General features: G+C 40.1%; 1 protein-coding gene across 1 annotated transcript; it reads left to right on the top strand.

Moving 5' to 3' along the window:
- Positions 1–1,135: 1,135 nt before the first annotated feature.
- Positions 1,136–25,792, top strand: LOC104023777 (desmocollin-1). The gene is made up of 16 exons (XM_075705458.1): positions 1,136–1,174; positions 3,745–3,829; positions 6,469–6,671; positions 7,147–7,272; positions 8,498–8,653; positions 9,567–9,711; positions 10,951–11,117; positions 12,761–12,895; positions 14,133–14,318; positions 15,610–15,869; positions 16,091–16,233; positions 17,960–18,175; positions 19,793–20,026; positions 22,026–22,147; positions 24,590–24,826; positions 25,595–25,792. The coding sequence occupies exons 1-16, from the start codon at positions 1,136–1,138 to the stop codon at positions 25,790–25,792; spliced, it is 2,652 nt and encodes an 883-aa protein (XP_075561573.1).

Raw genomic sequence — 25,792 nt, 5'->3', positions numbered from 1 at the left:
AACTGTAAGGTGCAAAGGCTGCGCGAGAGTTTTTAGAAAATTTCTGCTTCTCAGGGGTGCGTTTGAACGTAAACGAACACTGAAATGAATCCACCGATCCACTCCTTTTTGACGTGCCTTTATGATTGGCAGATTGAAAGAAGTTACGTGTCAGTAATAATTGTTTTTGAAGCAAAGAGTGGAAAAAAAAAAAAAATCTCTTAAGAGAAACGCCATTCCCCGCTCAGGCTGCGAGGTCTTCCACTGCAGGGTGCTCCCTTGCGAAGCCCACTTCCTGTGCGTGCAACCGCATTTCGGCTGTTATTATTATTCTTCTGCTTGTCTTCATCCGAAGCCGCTCTGAAACCCACAAGGCGAGGGGACACAGCTGCGCACACGCGGCCTGAAACAAACCAGAAGAAACCCCCACCAAAAAAAAAAAAAAAAGAAAAAAAAGGAAAAAAGGAAAAAAAAAAAAGAAAAAAAGGAAAAAAGGAAAAAAAAAAAAAAAAAGGAAGAAATCCGGCCGAAAAGCCGAAGGTTTCGCTCCCGCTAACCGCCCGCACTCCTCCAACCGGCCGGGCCCATTCTCCCCTCCCGCCCCGGCCGGGCCTGCGGGATGGCGGCCGGGGGCCGACACCGCCCCGCCGGGACAGCGCCCGCCTGCGCGGTCCCTGCGCGGTCCCTGCGCGGACCCTGCGCCCCGCGGAGCGCGGGAGGGAGGGCGGGCACGGGTGGGGGGCTGGGGGGCTGCGCCTCCCCGGCCGCTTCTCCGCGCCGCTCCGCGCAGAGCCGCCGCCTCGGCGGGGCGGGGTAGCGAGGGGAGGGGACCGCCGGCGCCTCGCCGCGAAGGTGGGCGGGCAGGGCCGGGCCGGGCCGGGGCGGGCGGGGTGTCCCAGCGCCGTACGCGGGACGGGCATTACTCAAAAGGTGGGGGGTGGAAAAAAAAAAAAAGAAAGTCATTAAAGTCGCCGCTGCTGCGCGCGGTCCCACCCTCCCCAGCGGCCGGCTCCTCTGGCAGACAGGAGGGGACCGAGGGAGACGGCCCGCCGCGCAGACACGCCACGGCCGCCTCCGCCGGCACCGCACACTCGGCTCGCTCGTGGCGGCAGGCGACGGCTCCCCCGTCGGGGCTCCCCCCGCACCCCCGCGCACCATGGCCCCCGCAGCCCCCCGCCTCGTCCTCGGCCTCCTGGTGAGTGAGTGGGGGGAGTGGGTGGGCGCCGGCGGGGGGTTTAGGGGAGCGGGTCGCGCCGCGGCGCTTTTCCTCCGCGCTGTCGCTTGCTTGAGCGCGGGTGCGCAGCGCGGAGAAGAACCTTCGGAGGGGTTGGTGTGCGGGTCTTTGCTCCCAAAATGCGCTCCCCCCCCTCGGCGGGGCGGCTGCAGGGGCGGCCGGCGCAGGGGTGCGCGGGGGCTGCGCGGCCCCCGGGCGCATCTCGGGGCGCCGGAGCCGGCGGGGAGGGAGCGGGCGGGGGGGTGGGGGGGTGGGGGTTCGGCGAATTGGGAAACCCGGTTGGGCGGTCGGGTGGCTTTCGGACTGGGGGTCGGGCGGCTCTTGGAGCGCGCCCTGAGGTTCGGCGGTGGGTACGTGCCCTGGTCGGTAATGCTACTGCTGGTTATTCGTAGAAAAAAAAAATTAAACCTCAGTTAATTTTATTTAAATCTTCCCCCTCTGCCCCCCCCCCCCCCCCCCCGACGGTTGTCCCTTTTCCGTGGGAAGGTTTGTGCGAATGGTGCGGAGCGTGTTAAGCTCCTCCAGAAGCTCTTCTGTGCATTGAACAGTTGCAGCTTTACCTTCAATTTACTGTATTTGTGCATAATTATTAGCTACACAAAGGCCATTGTCGGGGAGAGCAGGGGAGTCATCTTTTTTTTTTTTTTAGTGGATGAGTGAAAATGATTTGCCTTTTGTTTCTTACCCTCTTTCTTCCCTATTATCATTGCGTTCACAAAAAGAGGGCAGATGATCGTTTGAGCTTGAAAGAAAAATACTCGGTAGTGCTGAAGCACTGAATTTACTATTTTCATATTCATTAGGTATGTGCATTTTAATGGCAGTGTTACTATTCCAGACATTGTTTGTCTGCCTTTGCTAGGATGTTCATAATAAAACCCAAAGAAACCCAAGCGAGTTTACTCATACATCTAATTAAAAAAAGTAAAAGAACTTCCCCCATCAAGTAGAAAAAACCCAACACCTAAACTCAAGAAACTGCTGAAGTGTCTTCCTTGTATGAAGTGGAAGAACATCACAGCTTATTTTTACCTAGTGTTTCCCTATCTCTTGATATCCACAAATAACTACCATATTTATATTTTTTAATTCTTCAATGGTTCTTCGTGGTGACATCAGACTAGCTTGGCATTACTATTTCAAAATTAGATGTCACTGATTCTTAAAATATCTTCAAACAATGTAGTAAGATGGTGTGATTTTAATAACTTAAAAAGTAATACAACGTCTGTCAGGAGAGAGTGTTAATATTATTAAGTATCTGTTAATAAGGAAAGTGCCTGCTAATATATAAGCAGGGGTGTTTAAATTGTTTTATATATACATATTTTTATATCTGTATGTTTATATACAAAGAACACTATGAAGAGCTTTTATAATGCAGACACAGCAGTTAAATTGTTTTAATGCAATGATTAAATTCCACATTTCAACTTTACTTTGTTTAGCTGATCATAATTTTTCTAAAATTTCCTCATGCCTTAAAGATTTTAAAGTATTTTTATTTAAAAATTTTCTTAATAAGAATGACAAATCATTTTCAGAATTTCCATTAGCTATTTACTGCTTTATACTTTTAATCCTAAAGGCATGTGCAAAATAAAGATGACTTTCCTTTTCACTAGACTTTCATCCTGAAAGAATAAATGTACTTAAAAGGGTGAATACATTTATTTACATTTCTCTATTTCTTTGTTTACCTGTCTCTGTGATTTTTGGATTACAATTTTAAACATCTGGATAGAAACTAGGCAAGAGATATACACACACACACAAACACATATATAATCTGAGGTCAGGACTAAATTGCTCTGTGCTGAGGAAAATCTTTGTACCTCCATATGATTCTTTTTCTAAAAAGGCCTGGTTATCTACCACTCATTTGAATTTTGAGGAGGACCCCATTTTGTAACTGGTTATATGGGAGTGGACTGCTGTGATACACAACGTTTATTTATGTCATATCTAATTACTGAAGCTAGATTTAATTAGTTTGTTGAGAATGTGCTTTGAAGATGCAAAGTGATATGTAAGTGCAAGTGTCGTCATGTGGTTTTAATAAGACACTTGTCCTTTTAATGTTAAGCATCACCACAGTTCTGCTGAGCTGAGTTTTGACGGGTTGAACTTTAATACTTAGAGACCTTGGATCTAAATTGGCCGAGAATGCTGTTGGAAGGAGTGCACTGTGAAGCTGCATTTTGCCTTTCTGCTGCTAAAGTAGTAGTGTAGGTGAGATCTTCTAGTCAAAGCGAACTCTTGCTGTTGATGTCAGTGCTGCCGTGATTTTAGAAGAAAAACACAAGCCATGGACAGATCAGGGAGCAGCAGTCAGATCTGGTTTCCAGCTTGAAACTTTACGTGCTGTGCTGCATAGTGCTTGTCTTTTTAGCTGAAGAGTGCTGTCTGTGCCTTTTCACTGGTTTGTCTTAAAAAACAAACCAACCAAAGGCAGCTTCAGTAACCGTAGGTATTATTCAAAATGGCATGTAATTATTTTTTTTTTCCTGATTTCTTAATTTGTTTTCTAGGTACTGAGTTTGTGCTGTGAAGCTTGCAAGAAAATAATTTTTCACGTTCCTTCTGAGCTAGAGGCTGACACGTTAGTTGGCAGAGGTGAGAAACTGCAAGACGCCAATCTTAACAATACAACATTGCACCTTTGCTGCAGATGCTGTTAACAGTGAAGGAGACTTTTTTTTTTTTTTCTTTAATGGAATGAATGGATGACTGGACAGCCAGTTAAACAGCTGGATCAGCCTTTTTATGAAGGATACGCCCTGTGTTTGTTATGGATTTGAACACTGGCTCCGTGCATCCATTTGACTTTTGCGTAAACAGCTATTGTCAGCTTTCAATATTTATTTTAAAACGAGAATGGCAGAGTTTAATGGTTTCAAAATTTGGAGTCTAGGGCTTAGTATTTAAATAAGTGGCTTAATATTCCAAAGTGCACCCGTAACCCACAGAGTCATATGAGGAAGTCAGTAAGTCGTTTGGATAATGGAAAAGAAAAAAAAAAAAGAGAAAACCCACGCAAGAGAAGCACCCAGAAGCGGCTGCTCTGCGTAACCTGGATGCGACTTCTCAGCAGTGCTGGGACATTCAGGGCACGCAAGAAGAGGAGTTGCAAAGGTGTCCAGCATGCACATTCAGTTGGGAGAGTGCTCCTGTCTGACTGGATGGTCTGTCTTGGTTTAGGGCAGTGTGCAGGTGACTGAGAGGAATAGGGGAGGGCAGAAAACACCTCACTCCTGTTTTTCAGACCAGTCTTTGAAAGGCAGCTTTTAAAGGTGTGGCATAGGAGCTGCCACAGAGTTCTGTGCTGTCTGAGACTGATTTTGAGGTTTCAGAGGTGCCCTGTGTGAGTCCCAAGACAGCAGAGGAGTATGCTCCAAATCTGCAATCCTAATCCACATTCCTACAGAAGGAACAAGCAAAGTGGATTGGTAATTCATCACAATACAAGTGCTCAGAAAATCTAACTTTAAAAATGAAAGTTCGTTGACCTTACTCTTAAATTTTAAAATGTAAAGTTGCTACAGCTGTTTAAGTTTTTAGCATGTTCTCAAGAGACTTTAGCATTTCTCTATGTAAATAAACTTGATTTATATAAAAACAAAACTTCATGTTATTACAGTGCTATGAAAGACATTGTGTAACATTGAACTTAAACCTTTTTTTTCGAAACAGTTAACAAAACCTTTATAGCTTGAATGACATTACTGAAACATTTATTGAGAAAGCATAATATATTTTGCATTGATACAAGGACGATACCATGAGAATAACATGAGTCAGGATTTTCCTGATTCTTTTAAGGTTTCTTATATTTCTGACTTATGCAACATATATGAGAGGCTGTAAAGAAAAAAGTTCCCACAAAGCTATGGCTAACTGAGCATAATGTTGACTCACATAACCATCAGAAACAAAATTTCCAGTCTGGTATTTTTGGAAATGCAGTGCTGTAATATACAGCAGTATGAGTGAGGCAATGATATTTTCTTCAATACTAAAATTTCATTGTACAGATTGACAAAGGAGAGGAGTCACTGCTGCAGTGCTGTAGAAAGTCTAGGAAGTGTTTAATTGAGCAGTTAAAAGAAAGTCTTAAGAAGAGGAAGGAAGAAATCATGTCATATTTAAAATTATGCTTCCCATCTGTTCTTGCATTCTTGAAAGAGAAATGGAATTTAGTTTATTGAAAATATCATTTACATATACGGGATGAAATTTTGAATCTACACTGCTCTGGGAATTCTGCAGCCAGCTTTGATAGAGCAAGGTTCTATCCACTATGATATCATTGAAGGAGTACTGAAAAATTTTGATTTTGAGAATATGACACTGACACCTCTTGTACTCTGCAACGGTCATTTGTGTAGAGTTTAGGTCTCTGGCCTTCATCTTTTTCAGGATGCCCAATCGTTCTTGCCTAGTCCTGTGGTCCTACCCTTGCAGTTCATTACGATTATCCTGATTTTGCTTTTTCTCCAGCTGTAGTGGTGAATTACTCGCTGATGAACCAAGTTTATTGAAGTGCATTAAAGTTTATTTTAGCCACAAGTGATAGCAAATGCAGTAAAAAATACCTGAGAAGTGTGCTGAACTTACCTGTTACTTCCTATAAACTGCATGGGATTCTATCATGTATATGTTAAAAAATTGCCAATCATTTGTTCTAGAGTTAGTCTTTATCTCTCCCATCTGTCTGCCTCATAATTTAAAGACCTTTGTCCTCCCAGGACTATTAAATCACATAGTACAAGTCAGTGCTTTCCTCCTGAGGGCAAAACTTCCAAGATGTAGTATCTCCATTGGGCATTTGCATTAATTAATCGTCTTCACCGATTTTGTGGGGCATGGAGCACAAGGCAAATGTAATAGCTACTGGTCCAATACTGAGTGTGTCTACAATGTTTTTTGCATTTAAATGTATTAGTTAGTCTCTGATGCTTCAATAATTTTGCCAGTGTAATAGCGTCTTGTTGAAAGATATCTGTGAAGCACCCATGTCCTTTAGGAAACACTTATGAACACAAGAGTGCAAGTTCATGTAAAGTTGGTCAAATCTGAGTGCATAGATGGGTTCTAGAATCTATATTTGTGATGCTTAAATACCAAATGACCAAATTTTTGAAGACTCCATCTGTCAGTAAATATAATTTTTACTTAGGGAACATTTTTTTGTTTTGTGAGGGATGTTATTGTTTCACTGTTTGAGTTATTGTCTGAATATTTTTTCTTAACAGTTGATTTGAAAGAATGCCTGCAGTCTGCAGACTTTATCAGTTCCAGTGATGGGAACTTCAAAATTCTGGAGGATGGTTCTGTGTACACAACATCTGCTGTTTCTTTGTCTGCTGAGAAAAAGACTTTTACCATATTACTTAAAGACATTCAAGAACATGTGCAAAAGAAAATACATGTTAGCTTGGTGGAAGAAGAAAAAAGGGTGAGCTTCTCATTTCAAGATACTGTACTTATCTGAAATACTGTTTTGCAGAGTACAGCTTCTTGCTGGGTAACTGTAGTTGAATTTTGGAATTCAAATAATCAGGTAAAGCACTCTGGTGTAGAGTGCATTTTTATTTAGCAGTTGTTGACTACTATGTCGCTCAAGTCAGCAGACTTCCTTCATGAAATGGGAGATGCTAGCAAGGTGCTTAATGAGGAGTGTCAAGAATCTTAAAAGCCATGTTTAAGGAATCAAAGCAGATTTTATTTGTGGAAAGTATTACAGCAAATGAAAAAACTCATGGAATACTGTCACAGGTAAAACCAGAAATGAAGACCTTCGAAAAACAAATGGTCAGTGGGAAAACTGGAGCAGCGGGAAAAAGAAATTGAAAACCAGGACAGTAGTTAAGCAAAAATATACACAGTTAAGAATATATGGATATCTTCTTACCTGTCTTTTTGTCTTCTAGACCCAGACACAGAAGACCAGACATGCAAGAGATACAGTTCTCAAGCGAACCAAAAGAAGGTGGGGCCCAATTCCATCCGTTATGTTAGAGAACTCGCTGGGACCTTTTCCACTACAAATTCAGCAGGTATATTTTAGACGGATCCTAATTTTATGACACAAGCTGGTTTTGTATGTGACTTTTATGATAAAAGAAGAACAAAGCTGAGCTCTCTTGTATTCCCTACTGATGCCATTCCTGCTCTGTCTTGTTCTGTCCTGTTCATTGTGTATCTTACGATCTTGTAGCTGAAATAACTTGTGATTGTAGTTGTTGGGATGAACTGAAAATGTGCAAAAGTTGTAAAAAGGAGAGAGGCGTACTATCAGAAGAGAGCTTTTTGGCCTGGAAATCAGTGACGTGTAATTAAAAAAAAACCCAACAAACCAACCCCCACAAAACATTGCCTAGAAAAAGATTTTGTAGACACAGAGTGAGGGCAATCTTACCTCCATGTCTTCATCCTTTCTGGAGCTCGAGGTGTATACCTGTAGCATTGAAGACTTAAGTATGGCCTACATTATTAGGAAAAGTACTTACTGTAAGAAAGCACGTAGGCGTGAAAGAGAAATGCAAGAACTAAAGTTATCATAGATCCATCTAGCCTTCACTAGATTACAGAGTAGCTGGTAGCAGATGTGTAGTGACAAGTGTAATAACAGAGTCTGTGCAGAGCAATCATTCTTCTACTAATCTTACTTTCCTAACTTCTGGTGTTCAGTAGGTAAGGAAGGTATTTGGGGAGGAGAGTGCTTATAAATAGATAACTGCTAATGTTACCTCCTTAGTGCTTGTAAAGAGATGCAGAGAGGCTATCTGAATTGGCATATCTCTGGACTATACTCTGTGTGGTCTTCTCTCTTTCCTTCCTTTTTTTTTTTTCCTTCTCTAGTTGCAAACCGCATTCTCAATGAGTGCACTAAACCCAAAATCTCTTGAACAGGGACAGAAATAAGCCATCTGTATCTGAATGTGCCTCGTATGTTCAGTATTCCAGAGAGATTAGATTTCAAAATAATTTTTTTTAGGCACACTGTCATTTCTTTAATTGTTCAATAGTCCTAAACATTTCTGAATTTGAATTAACTCCCCCTTCTCATGTACACACATTATAAAGGAAGGCAGTTACATAGCAAGCTGTTCTCCTATTCTGTGAAGTTTAAGCTGCTAAAGAAGTAGAAGTAAATGAAGTTTTGTTTTTGGTTTTTTTTGAAGAATTCCTGCTTGTGCTAAATATGATGATGAAGAGGGGGAAAATATACTAGAATTATGCTGCTGTTTTTCCTTGGGCTTAAAAACATGTTCTTTATAGGTCCAGTCAGACACAGCTCAGAACTACACCATTTATTATTCTGCAAGTGGACCGGGAATTGATCAAGATCCAAAGGGTTTGTTTTACATGGAAAGAGAAACTGGAAATATCTTTGCTACTCGTGCAGTAGACCGTGAACAATATCCAAGCTTTCAGGTATAGTTCTAAATTGTGTAAATATAACTAAATCTTCTTTTACTGTCATGCATACTTTGAAAGCTAGGTTACAGGGGAAACTGGAAGTGGACAAGATCTGGAATCAGCTGTCTGTTCTGAGTAATACCTTTGGTGTTGTAGAGGTGCTGTAGACAAATAAAGAAATAGCTGGTCATCTAGATCTTGAGAGTAGTTTTGCTTTTCACTGCTTAGACTCTAAGCAGCATAAATGTAGCGAGCTATTGGATTTGCATCACTTTCAGGAAGAGTTTGAAGTTATCCAGAGTTTTTCAGGGAAGGTTGAAAAGATCTGCATAAAAACAAAAATCATGAGAAGCTCTAGATGACTGTGTTTTCTTGAGCCTCTCTTTCTCAAGCTGTTCAGTTTTGGTATTTTGTTAAGAAGGTACACTGCTCTCTCTACTGGCTAAGAAGTGTAAGAAGGCAGTTAGTAGAAACAAACAGCTTCTAAATAGGTAATTTTCAGTACCTGTTATTGCATTTTATTAGATTATGTTGTAATGGGCAAATAGTTGTTCTTGATTTTGTTCTAAATAGCAATATTTACGTCTAAATTTTTGGTAAGGCTGAGATAGCCTCATGGACACCTGGAAAAAATGTGTTCAAGAGACTTGGAAAAAGTGTTTGCCAGAGTTGGGGGGGGTGGGCGCAAAGTAAGTGATGCAAATACTTGTAGCGCAAGGAATAGAAAGAGGAAATACTGGAAAGCAGTTAAAGGTTTTGTGTTGCTGTCATCATAAGGTACCAGTCACTTCCCCTTCCATGTGGCTGAAGAGCCTGGTATGCTTGGCATGCTGTATTTCATTTTATTGACTCCTCCACTGAACTAAAAGTGTAATAATACTTCACGTTGCTTAAGCATGAAGCGAACTACTGAATTTATGTCTTACAGATCATTTGCTTTGCAACCACTCCAGATGGTTATTCACCAGAGGTACCACTTGTGCATACAATCAAGATAGAGGATGATAATGATAATGCTCCATATTTTACACAGGAAGTTTTTCATTTTTCTGTTCCTGAAAATTCCAAACCTGGTAAGAACTGTTTTAAATCAGTGAACACAGTTACCGCTAGTCAGCTCAGTTACATACCAGTCTGACTAGATGCAATCCTGCCTTTTAATCAATTTCAGTGGGATTTCCTAAGGAGTATTTCTTTACAACAAAGGCTGAATTTGCAAAGACCAGCTCAAGATTTCTTAATGATTAGAAATTCCAAAATGCCATCTCAATCATAGTGAAAAATGCTGTGTAAAAAAGAAGTTTTTTAAAACTGAGACGATTCAGTGTTCTTAAAATGGTGTAAGAACTTCAGAACATTATTCTTTTCATTTTATCCAAAATCACCTGTTCCCATAAAATGTTTTGATTGCTAGAACAGCAGTTTTTAACAGATTAGCTTCCTAAGCATCTATATCAGTGGTGTTCTAAGGTGTAAAATGCCTTTGATTAAGCTTACAGTGTTTGTCCGAGCTGATAACCCAAGGCAGGACTCTTTTGGGGGCGGGGTGGTGTAGGGAGAGGCAGAGAAAGTCTTGCTTCTGCCCATACCTGTAAGAAGGCAGGGATTTGTCCATTACTGACTTCACTTGTCTATGTAATAGAGGACAAAAGCAGGGAGAAAGGTGGACCCCAGAGAATAAGGAATGCAAAAGCCATGGTTTGCCATTCCTCACTCATTTCCTAGGCTAGGGGTGTAGAGTGGGGAAAGTCTAACTTGCTTCACAAAAAGGGAAGCAAAGTGTCTTCACTCCAAAACACTAGTTGCGTTTCATTCTCTGAGCTGTTCTTACTGGGTGAGTTACTGATTTAGTGAAGTTCCAAACCCACTCGGTCACTAGAGATGAAGTACAGCAGCACTCCCTGAGAGGCAGTACTGAAGTCTGAAACATGTCAGAAAGCACTGAACCTCCCCCTCATCCGCCCTGTCAACTCCTCTTCAGTTGTGTTTGGGATGCTCAGTTAGAAGTCACTGTCAAAACCACTAACTGAAATGTAAACTTTTCGTATTTCTTTTGATTATACTTTGTGACACCTGCAATAATTACAACTTCATCTAAGAAGGAGAAAAAATAACTAGAGGATTAAAATAGACAATTTTACACTGTGACTGTATTTTCATTACTGTTTACTGTGTTTTCAGTATTATTTTCATTTAGAGCTAAATGACCAAATAGCTTTTTTCATGTATCTAAAATAGAAATACCTGTTGAAATAATTTTTTATTATTTACAGATTTTTCTGAAACTAAAAATTGCTGTATTGTGTTCACAGGTATAGGTATTGGAAAAATGACTGCAGAGGACAGAGATGAGCCTTTTACTCTGCATACTACCTTGAAATACCGCATTGTGTCACAAAATCCACCAGTACCCCCAGCATTTTCTTTACATGGTGACACAGGTGTCATTTCTGTATCATCACCGCAACTGGATAGAGAGGTGATCTTTCCTGAAGCATCTTTAGCTATCATCTAGGGCACACAGATAGCTTCCTACCTCTGAGTTGCTGGCATGGGAATCACCAGATAAATAATTTCTGTTACCCTTTTTGGGTTTCCCTGTCTAAGGAGTTTCCAAAGCTTTCCAGAGACCTGTAATTGGTCCGAAGAGTTTCTGCATAGATCTACCATATTCTAGCTAATCTTGGCAGGGGTCCTCCTGCTACTCTCTTATTGGACCTATGGATTGAAAATCCTATGGATTTTTATTCTTTCTGTGTTCATGTATCCCGTGAGCCACTGTTTTCCCCTAATCAAGCTCCAATTGAGGTGCTTCTTGCTTCTTTACAGGGAAGATGGACCAACTTTTCTGGAAGTAGTCAGTCATCCTCTACTCAACAGAAATATCTCCAATACCTGATACCTAAACAGTAATATAACATTTCCTAAATTTAAAGTGCAAACCTTTTATTCTTGTCAGCTAGCTTTCAAGTAAATAAGGTACACGAGGTTTTAGTTTTCGTTTATTTGGGTTTTTTTTTGATAAAATGTCATGCGAGAGATTGTTTACGCTAGAAAAACTGAGGCATGCGTATTTCAGAATAATATTTCTAGTATAAGACAGTCATTCTAGAAAAAAACACTGCTACGGGCATATCTTTTTTGAGGATAAAAAGAATCTTACTCTGGCATACTTCCGTCGCTTCACGGCTGAAAATCTGCCTTAGCAGCATGTTGCAAAATTGTGCACTTGCAAGTACACTGCTCAACTTCTTTAGCAAGAGAAAAATACAGTGATTGTGAGCATCACCATGTCTACTAAGGAAACAATCACAGTGACTGCTGAGGGAAGGAAAGCTTGAAAAATAAGTCCACTACCTATCTTTTAAAAATAAACTTACAAAGTTGAATAGGAGATTTCTTTCCTCCACCTGAGAAACCTAATGCTACTTCCCGGCATTCAGAACTGGAGTTACTGTCTTGATGTACAAACTCCCTCGTTTTGTGCCCAGTCCCCCCTGCCCCGTCCCCCTTCCCTGTGTTGTTCAGGTATTAATAAGGCTAAAAAAAGCCGCCTGCTATTGTAACTCAAGTCAGGGATTTAAGTGGACTGCTTATCAGTGATCCCCTTGGAACTGATGAGGGCACTTACTCATTCCGTCATGTACAGCCCAAACAAAGGCTGATTGCAGCACCATTTGTGGTCATCTTCACTGAAATAAGAGACATGCACTGAAACACTTTACCAGCTGGAAACCTAAGGGAATACTCTGCCACTCCAAAGGGGAGACATATAGCAGTTGAAAGTGCGTAATTTGCATCTTCCAAAACTTCAGGTATTGGAAAATAAAGCTGACGTTGTGAGAAGCTTTATTTGATATGAGATATAGTTACACATTACTAACAGATGCTGAACTTGGTGCTGCTTAGCCACTGAAAAGTATTTCCCTTGTTTTCCTTTTGGAACTATAGGGAAGAAGCCCCAAAGCTAATTGCCTCATTTTGTAGGGGAGCACTGAATTTAGAGCAGAGTTGGGGAATGGGAGTAAAATACTTAGTTTATTTAGTTCTACTCTTGTGTGTAACTATGTGATTAAAAAATGAGTATGTCAAACTTCTGTATGCTTTTATTCATCTTTTCAGCTGGTACCCAGTTACACTTTGTTAGTTGAAGTGAGAGATATGGCGGGTCAGCCTTTTGGTTTGTGCACTACAGGAACAGCTATCATTAAAATCGAAGACACAAATGACAATGCACCATCCTTTAAACAGATGCAAGTAAGTCTTCATAAATGAAATGTCTATAAAAAGGTAAAAAAAAAAACCCTATTTTTATCCCCTTTCTAATTTCCTGATGGGCAGTCCCTCAAATATAAAATCTAATGCCCTGAGACAGTTAATGCCAATATAGACATTTGAGAATGCCCTGTTGGTTGTTGTGCTCTTTGGTAATTAGACCTATTGGTATAGTAGTTGTTTTGAGTCATTTGCCTTATGTCCATTGGGAGAAAGCTGACATGACTCATTCATTTACTTCTGCTGCAATGCATAGTGTTAGAAATCCCCTAATTTAACCATTTTCAGGGAGGGGACAGATTCACTCATGACCTCGTTACCATTAGACCAGCTTTTGGCTACTTCTGCATTGCAAATAAAAATGTTAGTGTCAGTGAAGTAGGTGCAAGGATTTTCACTGAGATTTTCTATACTTTTCCAACTTTTTTTTTTTCTTCTACAGAGGTATTATTTAAACCACTCAACCTTAAGTCTTTGCTTACTGCAGCCATTTGAATTATTCAGGACAGAGAGTATGTCTCAATAACCATGTATACAGCTCAAATACCAGAGGAGATTTTGTAATATGAAATTTATGAAAAATAATTCATTATCCATGAGGAATACATGTAACTTATCCTTTCCACTCACTACTGTAGAATACCATCAGTAATACTAATTCAGAATCACTCCTATCTGTGCTTCTTGAGCTTGTACAGAATAACATAGGTCTTTAAAAATAAGAAAAATCCTTTCATCCTTCGCCATCCAAGTAGAGACGTATTTCACCTTTCTTGGCTTTTCTTCAAGTTCTTGTGGTTTGTTTGTATTTTTTTTTTTTAATTTACCCCAGTGCCTCTTCTAATGCTCAGCTTGATCATGTTGCATGCAAATTAGCATCTATGGCTGATGTAACTGAGGGGAACTGTGCTAATTTACCTTTCCTGGAAGGAAAATTCCAGGCTTAACTATGTCAGTCATAGTTTGAGTGTATGAAGGAGCTGAGATTTCAGCAATGCTGGCAGGAAAGGTTTACTGTTTCACTTAGGGTGTAAGGGAGGAGTGGGGGAAATATACTAATGGATGAAAACAAAACAAATCATTACAGCAGCTTGGTAAATTGACCCCTTGGGTTTAAGTAGTCTTATTTAAATAGAGCGTTCTTCAGTCTTGCATCATGGAACAGTATTCTCTGATTTAAGTTGAGTTGCTTTTTTTTTTTTTTTTTGATACTCTCAAGTATGAAGCGCGAGTGGAGGAAAACAGAGTGAATGTAGAAATACTGAGAGTCTCTGTTGTTGATCTTGATGAACCTGGTTTGCCTGGCTCAAGAGCAGTGTATGAAATTATAAGAGGAAATGATGATCGGTCCTTTGAAATTACAACAGACAAAAATACAAATGAAGGAATACTGTGTGTTGTTAAGGTAAGTGAAAATGGAACTGCTAGAGGGAAATTTGTGTGTCTTCAGGTGTTGCTTTTAAAACCAATAATCTAGAACTCATTTTTATTCTAATAATATCTGTAACTATCAGGCAAATCATGCTTTCTTCCTGATCTCAGCTCTCTTCTAGAGCAGATTGCATAATGCATTGCAAAAGAGGCTTGTGCGTGGTACCTAACCTGCAAAACTCATCTTCCAGACTACTCCTCAGTTTTGTGTGCAGAATTCAAAGAATTCCCTTTGGTTTGTCATTCCAGAGAGCTTGGTGTTTTTGCCTGGTTCCACAGTTGGAGCTGTTTAGACTTAGGGATGTAACTGAGGAATGCTTCATGGCTGGGTTTTTAACAGAAATAGGAGGGTGGCAAAGAAGTGGAGGAATGAGCACCTCCTCCAGTCTTGTTCTCTCTGGGAGTTGATTAAACTTATTAACTCAGCATAGAACTCTCCAGGTTTTATTTTGCAGGGTAGTGACTTCAGGTTTGCTTTTCTGGGGTGTGAGGGATTCTGCCTACAGATAAGACTATGTGTTAGTTTAGTTACATGTTATACCCAGTACTTTACAGATGTGAGGTAGAAGGATCACTGTACGTGTACACCAGCATGTGCCTTTGCCTCTTCATGCCTCTTTTTCATTACCTGTTAAAACTGCAATAACTGATATATTAACCCAGTTGAAATTTCTTATATTTAGTGTAATGCTGTGGTAGACTAGAGAGTATTATGACTTTAGGATATAAATAGCTGTATTAAAGGCATACAATGACCTTGGAGAAGGTGTCTGAAGAATAAATGGTAGATACTGATCGATCCCACAAGTTCAGACATTTTTGCAATGGGTGAAGTCTTACAAAGAAGTAAACATAGGTGCTAGCAAGAAGTGTGATTGACTTGTGCTGGAAAGGAAATATACGTAACCTAAAATAATGGCCAACTAGATATGGGAGGAGAAAATCCCTCACCGCATTTAATTCTTATCTCAGTTCTATTAGTAATGGATTATCAGAGCATTCATCTAAAATTTTGCAGTGGTGCTGCTTACCTTATTAGGGGTAGTTCCTCAGGTTCTTTTCTTTGACTAACTTAGAGCTTAACACTTTTTTTAAAAAAACACGTCCCTTTATTGTGTGTTAAACTGGATGTTCCAGAAGGATATCTGGCTTCTTTTGTAAATAAATGTGGTACAGTTTTATCTATTTAATAATTGGGCAGTGAAAACAATGCCAAGTTTTGTATTGGTTTGAAGGAAAAAACCAACACCCCACCTTTGTTACAGGGACTGGACTATGAAAGCGCCAAGCAAAGGATAATTGTGATTACAGCCAGGAACGAGGCACCCTACATGCTGGCACCACATTCGCAACAACTTTCCCAGAGCACCAGCTCTGTTACAGTGCATGTCCTGGATGTGGATGAGGGGCCAGTGTTTAAACCCTGTCACTTACGCCTAGACGTTAAAGAATGCGAGGAGATTGGGACGAATATTGGGAGATACCTAGCAGAAGATCCAGAAACTGGAAATAGTGAAGGCATATGGTATGAAGCAATGTTATCTGCTAGTTTCTTTGGAGTACAGCATGGGCGGGACTTGGGAAGGGGGAAATAGTTGATGCTGTATATATGTACGTGTGTGTGTGCACGCACGCACATGACTGTATATGAATACATGCATCTATGTATGTATGTGTATGCATGTACATATGCATGTGTATGTATATTTGAGGTCTTGAACTAAACAAATAAGTTATTCTTGACAGCTACCGGATAGCACCTGGCCAGTGTAATTGGATCAGCATAGATGAAAAATCGGGTGAAGTCAGAACCACTAAAGTCTTGGACCGAGATGTAGCAGAAATGAAACGAGGTCAATGCAATATCACAGTCCTCGCAATAGACAGAAGTGAGTACTAAATGTTGTCAGTATTCTTTGTGGTCTTTGTGCAAATTTAGTGTGGGGACAGCTATACTGGTTCAGACCAGAGGCCCACCTAGTCCATTGTCTTGTTTTTGGGACAGGTCTATCAAATGCTTAGGGAATATTATAGAGCAGGGAAAGCATTTAAGAAATAGGGGCAAATTCTCAATGTTTTCAAAAGTTATCTGCTCCCATTTAAAATCCGTTGTTGAGTTTAAATTGAGAGATCTACCTGTGGATTGTATTCCTTTTATTTCCTGACTATTTTTTTAAGTGATAGCACCTGGCAGCCGTGAAGTTGGCAACAGAGAAAGTAGAGAGAACTTTTTGGAAAAAAGTTGTTGACCTTGCAACTCTTACTGTTTCCTCCTCTGTTTGATTTCTTGGTTGTCTTGCTTTTGGAAATGCTTAATTTAAAAGGACCTCTAGGAATAGCTGTATTCATTTTTGTATGTGATTCCACTCTTATTCTCAGTCATCTAGGTTCTGTAACAGTGTTCACACTATGTGTTGCTCAGGTGATGAGCTCTTACAAATTACTCTGATTGTAAAGGAAGGGTTGTACACTCAGATTCTCATTCTAAACCATGTTTTGCTTCTGATTTAATGTGAGTGATCATCTGTTCTTTCTGATTAATGTAGGTATATGCATTTATTGTAGGAAAAGACATAGTTTTGCCTCAACGTCATTTAGCCAAGAAGATTAAATACACCTTTCACTTTCCAAATGCTAAATGTAGCAAATGGATTATCAAAGAGAAATGTTAGGCTTATAGGTCACACTTTTAATTCTAAAATATGTATCTTATATTAAAAAGGAAAAATGGACTGCCTTTCTAAATCCAAATGTCAGGATTTAGTTTGAGCCCTTATGTGCTTAAACGTCAGTGGGAATAAAGAGCAGAGCTTTGGAAGTTGCTTTACAGCTAAAAATTCTAACTGTCCAAAGCTTGCATATTAAAATTAAGTGCAAATAATATGAATTTAAATTGTTTAGAACTTCTGTTGCATATAAAGTAAACATGACATATACATCGGCAATCAGATATCTCTAGAGAAAGTTTTAAAAAATAGACTTGATGTAATTTCACTGGAATGCATATACAAGCATTGACCATTCCCGTATTGGAAAAAATAAAATTAGGAGGGAGACCTCATTCACTTCTCGCATGTAGACATAGTGTGTGTCACTGCTGAATCCTGCTACCGGTGACTCAGAGGGAAGAGGACAGAAAGAAGCCTGCTGTTTCTGAAGGTGCTTGTGTTCCCAGGGGAAGTGCGGGTAGGGACAGTGGAAGTTATTTTATCCTTCCAGAAGTAAAAAGCCTGGAGAACTTCACTTTCTCCTTTTGACTCTCAGTTTGGCTTAGCATCCTTTACCCCTGATTTATGGGCTCTTTCTCCTCTCATCCTCCTGTTAGAACAGTATTTGTCTCCACGCAGATACACACACTCAACAAAATACATTGCACATTCAGAATGTGGAGGGTTGGGAGCTGTTGATCTGTTCTACAACCAGCCAAGCAAAGAGAAGTAGCCAAGGGAGAGCTGTGAGGCGTCCCTCTCTCTTTTTGGCTAAATCAGCAGCTGTTTTCCACTGTACTTCTAAACCTGGATATTACAGTTGATATTTCACTGTGAAAGTTTGGACTAGAAATAAGTATGTGAATGTTAGAAGTAAGTGCTAAAAGTAGTTATTTTTATCTTATAGATGGCAAAACAGGCACTGGAACAATTCAGGTTGTCATCCGGCCTGGGAACAAGAATTACCCACGAATCATTAAAACTGACTATATAATGTGCAGAGACAGAAAACCGATCTGCCTTACTGCACAGGATGGTGATGAGTCTCCTTACAGCGCACCCTTCGTGTTCCGCATAACTGACCGTGACATGGCTTCCATGTGGAAGATAAGTCGACACAATGGTATGTTAAGACTTCCTCCTCCTTACTTAGCTGTAGGTTGCCAGAGGAGACTTTGTGACCTCTCCCCTTGAGTGGACTGTAAGAATAGATTGGATGAATATATGTTTGGAATGTAGTCGGTGGGGCTAACTAGGTAGCCCTGATGATCTCTAGCGGTTCCGTAGTTTCATTTGCTGTACAGGAGATCAGGAGTGTGCCAGAAATAAAGAATACTTTAGCTGTTCCTCTTTACCTTAACTGTCCTGGGTTTGAAACAGTTTGCAAAAGTTAAGAAGGTGGAGCTGTTGGCATCACAAAGGCAAGGATAAGGATACTATATTCTGCCTCTTTAAAGCATAAACAAGAATCTGTCCCCAGCATCCTTGGGTCATCAGCTGCTGTCTGAAATTATGATGTAAGAAGATTAGGTGGGAGAACAAAAACCCATGTAATGCATTGCATCAGAACCTCAGGAAAAGGAGGTATACATTCATAATTCATAAGGAATTTAAGAATGAAGTGGCTAATCCTCCGAAGAAAAACACGACTTTTCTTAGGCTGCCATTATGGTGGAGAACTGGAAAACTGAAACTTTACCTAAAATTGATTAGAGGCTGACTAAAAAAACCCTGGCAGATTTTTTCTTAGTACTGCTGTCAGCCAGCACATATTTGGTAAAGCTGAGCTGGGTGAAAGAAAACATTACTATCTCCTTTAATATATTATGTTAATTTTTATAATTTTGGCAGAAGTAGATAAACAATTTATTACCAAAGCAATCACTGGTTCCTAAAATTTGCTGATTTAAAAAGTTATAGCTGATGGTGGTTTCCTGGTAGGTGCTAGATGACGGCAACAAGAGCAGCACATATATTTGCTGCTATGTTGTCATGAATTAGCCTGAAAAGGGTCTGATTCTGAAGTGTTCAGACAAACATTCACTAATGAAAGGGACAAGAGCAAAGTGTGAGAGCAAAGACATCTCAGAGTTTCAAGGTTTATATTGGGCAAATTGAAAAAACATTTTAGATGGTGCATGTAGTTTCATATACCTCATCATAAAGCAATCATTATGTACATCAGTGTCTATCTTGTACATATTTTTAACAAATGATTGCTTTCGCCCTTTAAAACATGTGGTCACTAATCATTGCCACTAAGCAGGGCAGCAGACTAAATGGATTTTACTTCTCACTGGATATAGCCGTTCCCACTGAATATAGCAGTAGTGCTAAAGAGTGGAAGAGGTATAAATTAAGTTTACAGTTAATTATTCCAATCACACTACTAGAAGTCCTTTTAATAAATGTCAGTTCAGTTGATGGTCTTTACTAGTAAGCCCAAATACTGTCATTTACTATAATGAACTGAATCAACTTCAGAGTTTCAAATCATATGCTGTCAGAACGCTGTATAAGGTTTGTTTTTTCAATTCTAACATTTAAAAGGTGCTGAAAGTATAAATCCTTCCAAGATGTAGTTTTGTGTCAACACATTTAAGCTAGCTTTAAACTAGCTAATGCAGATCTGGTAGCAGTACAGCGCTAACGGAAGGGAAGATTGTGATTACGCTTGCATTCGTGACAACAGAGTTTCAGGTACTGTTAACACTAGATCTGGTTTTGTCTTTTTTTACAGATAATTCTGTGTATCTTTCACCAAAGGGTGATACTCCATTAGGAATATACACTATTCCTGTAAGTGTGACTGATAGCGGAGGAAAGGTAGGAGAGCACCGCATAAACGTTAACTTATGTGATTGCGTTACTCCAACCGAATGCAATGGCAGTAAGCGTGACCTTGATAATGGAAATGTTACTCTTGGTGTATGGGCCATCCTTGCAATGATCTTAGGATCCCTATTACTGCTGCGTAAGTACACTTGTTTTTTTTTAACATGAAGTGCAAAACACTTAGTTTTAAAATTAGCTGGGAGAACCTGATTCAAACTTAGTTCAAACATTTCTGGTTTTATTTAGGCAGTTGTATAGCCCTCATCGCTGTATCTGTATCGGTATCACATGCTTCTTGGTCTCATCTTGTCCTGTAGTGACTGTGTGTGGATTTCTGTTTATTCTTTTAAGTATATTTCATGTAAGATGTTCTATGTGTTCATGTTAGCAAGGCAAAAGCCCCTGCATTCAGCAGTGGAACCAAAAGAAGATGGGATTTGTAGTGCTTATCAGATCTTGTCTTGAGGCAAGTGTAGCATAGTTTATTTGTGAGTTTAGTGCTGGTTTTCGGATGCACATTTCTGTTTGTAGAATGCTGAAATCAGTTTCCTAGAGCTTTTTGTGACCTTTCTTGTGTCATGGATTAAAACATGGAGTATCTGAGACATTGGATTTCACAAGGGGTTTTACAAGGGCCAGCGTAATGTTGAAAGACAAGTTGGATACTTCCACAACAGACCAAACCATTGAATACATGTTGTGTTACTGGTGCTGCCCAAAGGCTAACAGATTCTTAGCAGGTTGATATTGCTGTTAACCAGTGAGGTGGTGGCAGCGATACGTAATAGCAAAGCCAGCTGATTTTTTTACCAGAATCAGACATAGTCTGACTAATAACATCTATAAAAATCACCAGAGGACATGCTACAATAACAAACAATTTGGAGTTTGTTTCTTTTTTCTTTCTTTCCCATTTTCTCTGGTAATGTTCAACCTGTCTTGCCCCTGTTCAGTCTCAGCTGTTCTTACTCAGGTAGACAGAACACTGGGACCTGCGTGTGTTTTGAAACTTATATAGATCCATGTTTTATCTAAACAGGGCAGGTACCCAAATTCATGATATAGCCTGGAGGTGGAACTGTCAGATGTGGGGACACTTAGTAGGGGGACTATGTGAAACATCAGCTAGCTTTTTGTCACTACCCCTTAACTGCATTCCTCCCGAATAGACCCATTGTTTTATTGTGGCTAGGTTTTACCCTGTGTATCCTCTACTCAGTGCTGTCATGGATGTCTTCCTCCCATTTCTCAGCATCAGGAGGTGACCTGCCAGAACCACTGATGCAGATCTTGCAGACAGCTGATAGCTGCAGAAGCTAAATGAGCTTGAAAGTGGCTCTTGGCCAATTTCCACAGAAGTTTGTATGTTCAGAGATCAGATTGCTCAGTGGGCAGTTGGGAAGAACTGCTCTATTTCTCATCGGCTTCTTTATTTTTAAGCTATCAACTTGGAAAGAGAAAGAAAGAGTGGTTCTCTGAAAGAAATGTTTAGTCCTTTGTTTAGGAGAGGTATTAATTGCTCATGATTCTTTTATACAAAGTCATTTCTGGCCGAGTCTCCATGACAACATGAAGTATTATTGTAGGAGGAATAAGCTGAATACAAGGAATTAACTAAGATTGTTCTGTAACATAATGCTTGAAGTCCTCCAGGGTTCTGGTGACCTTTTCTGTGAAGCAGGAGTTTCTAGTATTGGGACCTTTAGCTTGCATATTAGTTCTGTGTGACATAATTTGACATCTGCGTATTCATACATGAAAAATGTCTTATATACAACATTGTTGTAGGCATAAGACATTATTTTTCACCTGGATTTGGTCTTAATTTTTTATTACTGTGAATTTTGCAGTCACGGTGTTTTCATAAGGGATGCTTGCATTTCTTTTGGGGAAACCAAGATGCGTTTTAGAAGAACGAAATAGTTCAATAGTGTAGTGAAAACTCTGTATACTGTTGGAAAAAGTGTATATATGAACGGTTTTGAGTATGGGCATTTTTGGAAATAAATAATTTTTTTAAACGGTACTTGATGTTTTGGTTAAAAAGGCTAATGCAACAAAATTCATTATCAAACAGAAGTAGATACCATTATGAGATAAAGTTCACAGTATCTTACTCACTCACTTCCTTTCCATAGTAATCCTCATCACAATTTGCGGCTGCTGTGGCTCTGGGGTAATGCACAGGCATGTGACTGATGATTGTGCCAATCACAACTTGATCATTTCAAATACAGAAGCTCCAGGAGAAGAAGTGATGGTAAGTTGTCTGTTTACTTCAGTGCAGAAACATGTAATGAAGATATCCATAGCATTTCAGTTTGAGAGCAGGACCACCTGCAAGTAAGTGATTTACTAAAAGAAATAAGCAATAAATACAGGGATCATTAGATGTGCTTTGCTAGTTAACAAGAATTTCAAAATTCTTATTTTAGGCAGAGTTGTTTGTACCATACATATTTAAACATATCCTGTGGTCGTTAGCCCGGCTGCTTATAATTCTTCCAGACTTTTAACTGTTTGGTTGGAACCTTCACAAGAACATTTTAATCTCTTCAGTCATTTTCAACAATGAGATTAGATGGAATTTTACTATTTTGCGTATGTTGAATGTGTGTTTATGGCAAAATGTTACTGCTTTTTCTCGGAGAAGGGTTTTTAAATTCAGCAGATAGTCATTGCATTTCACAGGTGCAATTTCTGCCCTTCCCCTGAAAATTGACCCCAAATAACGCTGATTTTTCAGCCAGTGGAAGAAACACAATTAAACAGTCCATGACATATGTTCTTGCTTTTGGCATCTAAACTTTTTAAAGGTTCAGTCTACCATGAACATAGTCCAGCCCAGGACTGTGTTCATACACGTAGAATCATAGAATCATAGAATGCTTTGGGTTGGAAGGGACTTTCAGAGGTCATCTAGCCCAACCCCCCTGCAGTGAGCAGGGACAGCTTTAACCAGATCAGGTTGCTCAGAGCCCCGTCCAACCTGACCTTGAGTGTTGCCAGGGATGGGGCCTCCACTACCTCTCTGGGCAACCTGTTCCAGTGCTTCACCACCCTCATTATAAAAAATTTCCTCCTTATATCCAGTCTAAATCTATTCTTCTTTAGTTGAAATCCATTATTCCTTGTCCTGTCACAACAGGCCTTGCTAAAAAGATTGTCCCCATCCTTCCTATAGGCCCCCTTTAAGTCCTGAAAGGCCGCAATAAGGTCTCCTCGCAGCCTTCTCTTCTCCAGGCTGAACAACCCCAACTCTCTCAGCCTGGCCTCGTAGGAGAGGTGCTCCAGCCCTCGGATCATTTTGGTGGCCCTCTTCTGGACCCGCTCCAGCAGGTTCATGTCCTTCTTGTGCTGAGGGCTCCAGAGCTGGACACAGTGCTCCAGGTGAGGTCTCACCAGAGCAGAGTAAAGGGGCAGAATCACCTCTGTCAACCTGCTGGCCACGCTTCTTTTGATGCAGCCCAGGATACAGTTGGCTTTCTGGGCTGCAAGCACACATTGTTGGCTCATGTCCAGCTTTTCATCTACCAGTACCCCCAAGTCCTTCTCCTCAGGGCTGCTCTCAATCCCTTCATCCCCCAGCCTGTATTGGTAGCAGGGGTTACCCTGACCCAGGTGCAGGACCTTGCAGTTGGCCTTGTTGAACCTCATGAGGTTCACAGACGCCCACCTCTCCAGCTTGTCCAGGTCCCTTTGGATGACATCTCATCCTCCTGGCGTGTCAATCGCATCACTCACTGCTTGGTGTCATCTGCAAACTTGCTGAAGGTGCACTCAATCCCACTGTCTGTATCATTGATGAAGATATTAAACAGCAGTGGTCCCAGTAGGGACCCCTGAGGGTCTCTACTTGTCACCGGTCTCCATGTGGACATCAAGCCGTTGACCACTACCCTCTGGATGCGACCATCCAGCCAATTCCTTATCCACCGAACAGTCCACCCACCAAATCCGTATCTTTCCAATTTAGAGAGAAGGATGTTGTGGGGGACTGTGTTGAATGCTTTACAGAAGTCGACATAAATGACAAGGACTTAGCTCTTCAGACTTTTCCTCTTCTCATCTGTCCCTCACCCCCTTACTTTGCCTTCCTCAAGAAAAGGAGATTACTTTAAAAACCATTGAGTTTACTTCACCTTGAAAACCAAGAAATCATAATGGTGACAAGTGTCAAATTTCTTGTTGCCTATGAAGCATAATGTAGTGCCATTATAAACTGATAATGTGTTTTCTAATTTGTGATCCCATACTAGTTTTTCTATATTTCACTCAGTATAAAGGCTTAATGTGTGAAGAAACAGAATGAAACGTAATGGATGTGACTGTATATCTGGCTTAATGGATTATAGGTTGTTGACTTTGAAAACCAAACATTATTTTTACATGATAATTTAGGAAACTAGCTTATGGATTGTAGTACAGCTTTCAGTGGGATAAAGATTCAGTTTTTGGATCTCATATGATATTTAAATGCAGATTTCCACCCCACCCCACCCCTTGTCACAGTATCCTTTCCAAAGACTCCTTATTGATCTTTATACACTAAATACTAAGGGTAGCTTTTTGTTCAAAATATCACAGTGCAAAGCTGGAGACTTTTCAGTTTTTAGTATTGACAGTTGCTGATTGCTGTTTCATCTTCTGAATTTTAAAAAAAAAAAAGTTAAGGTAGTCCCACTGCTGCATCTTTTTTTAGGATCACAATATAATTCCTCTACAAAATACAAGTGATCAGGGAGGATATGGAGTAAAAACAGGAGATCAACAAACATTTGAAGTGGTAAAAGGAAGAGGGCATACCTTGGAATCAGTCAAGGGAGGCGGACATCAGACTCTGGGATCAGTTAAAGACGGAGGAGGACAGGCTGTGATGGATACGTGTAGATACTCCTACTCAGAATGGCATAATTTCACACATCCTCGTTTAGGTGAAGTAAGTATTCTGAAACTGTTTTTTTTTGGAGTGTAGGTTATGATCAATATATGCAGAGTTTTCCAGGAAGACATGTATTTGTGCTAGAAAGGTGGCTTTCTGGTTTTGGTTTTGGTTCTCTCCCTTCTCTCCTTTGCCTCCCTGCCTCCCCTTTGGAATATTGCCCTTTCAAAAAGTCATCCTTTACATATTTTAGACATAAGTGTAAATGACTTTCTTTTCTTGGCTTAAACTATAGGCAGTATGCTATTTTTCATTTAGAATATTTACTCATTTAGAATAATTACTCAAGCTTTGGTGAGTTTTTCTGACAATGTCTATTTGCTTTTATTCTAACTGCTTGCTTTGTACTAATTTAAACCTGATACTTAGGCAATGGTGCAGGAATGAATGTACAGCATTAGAAATGTAGTTACTCCATGCTTTGGAAATCAAAAAATCTCACTACTTGCCTAACTAGTTATGTGTAAATCAGTCTTTTAATTTCAAGTGGATTTTAGTTGCTTGGCAGGTTATTTAAACAGGTTCTTCCTCTTTTATTTTTACATACATGATTAGTAGAAATGATTTCTTTATTAAATACTTATATTTTGTAGTCTTAATGATATAGACCAATCATGTGCATTTTTTGTATGTAGGAATCCATTAGAGGACACACTCTGATTAAAAATTAATCAATGAAAGGTAAATCAAAAGAAATTATTTTTATGCAATACGTTTAGGATAACAATTTAAGAAAATAATAAGGTGTGTTCTCTTCCTATGCAGAAGGTGCACCTATGCAGACAGGATGAAGAACAGAAGCATTCTGAAGATTATCTCCTTTCATATAACTATGAAGGAAAAGGATCCTTGGCTGGCTCTGTAGGCTGCTGCAGTGATCAGCATGAAGAAGAGGCACTTGACTTCTTAGATCAGCTGGAACCCAAGTTTAGGACATTAGCAGAAACATGCGTAAAAAGATAA

This window comes from Pelecanus crispus, chromosome 2 (genome assembly GCF_030463565.1).
Source record: "Pelecanus crispus isolate bPelCri1 chromosome 2, bPelCri1.pri, whole genome shotgun sequence".
Lineage (NCBI taxonomy): Eukaryota > Metazoa > Chordata > Aves > Pelecaniformes > Pelecanidae > Pelecanus > Pelecanus crispus.
Note: the sequence above shows the minus strand (reverse complement) of the source record. Positions and strands in the feature narration are given on the sequence as shown.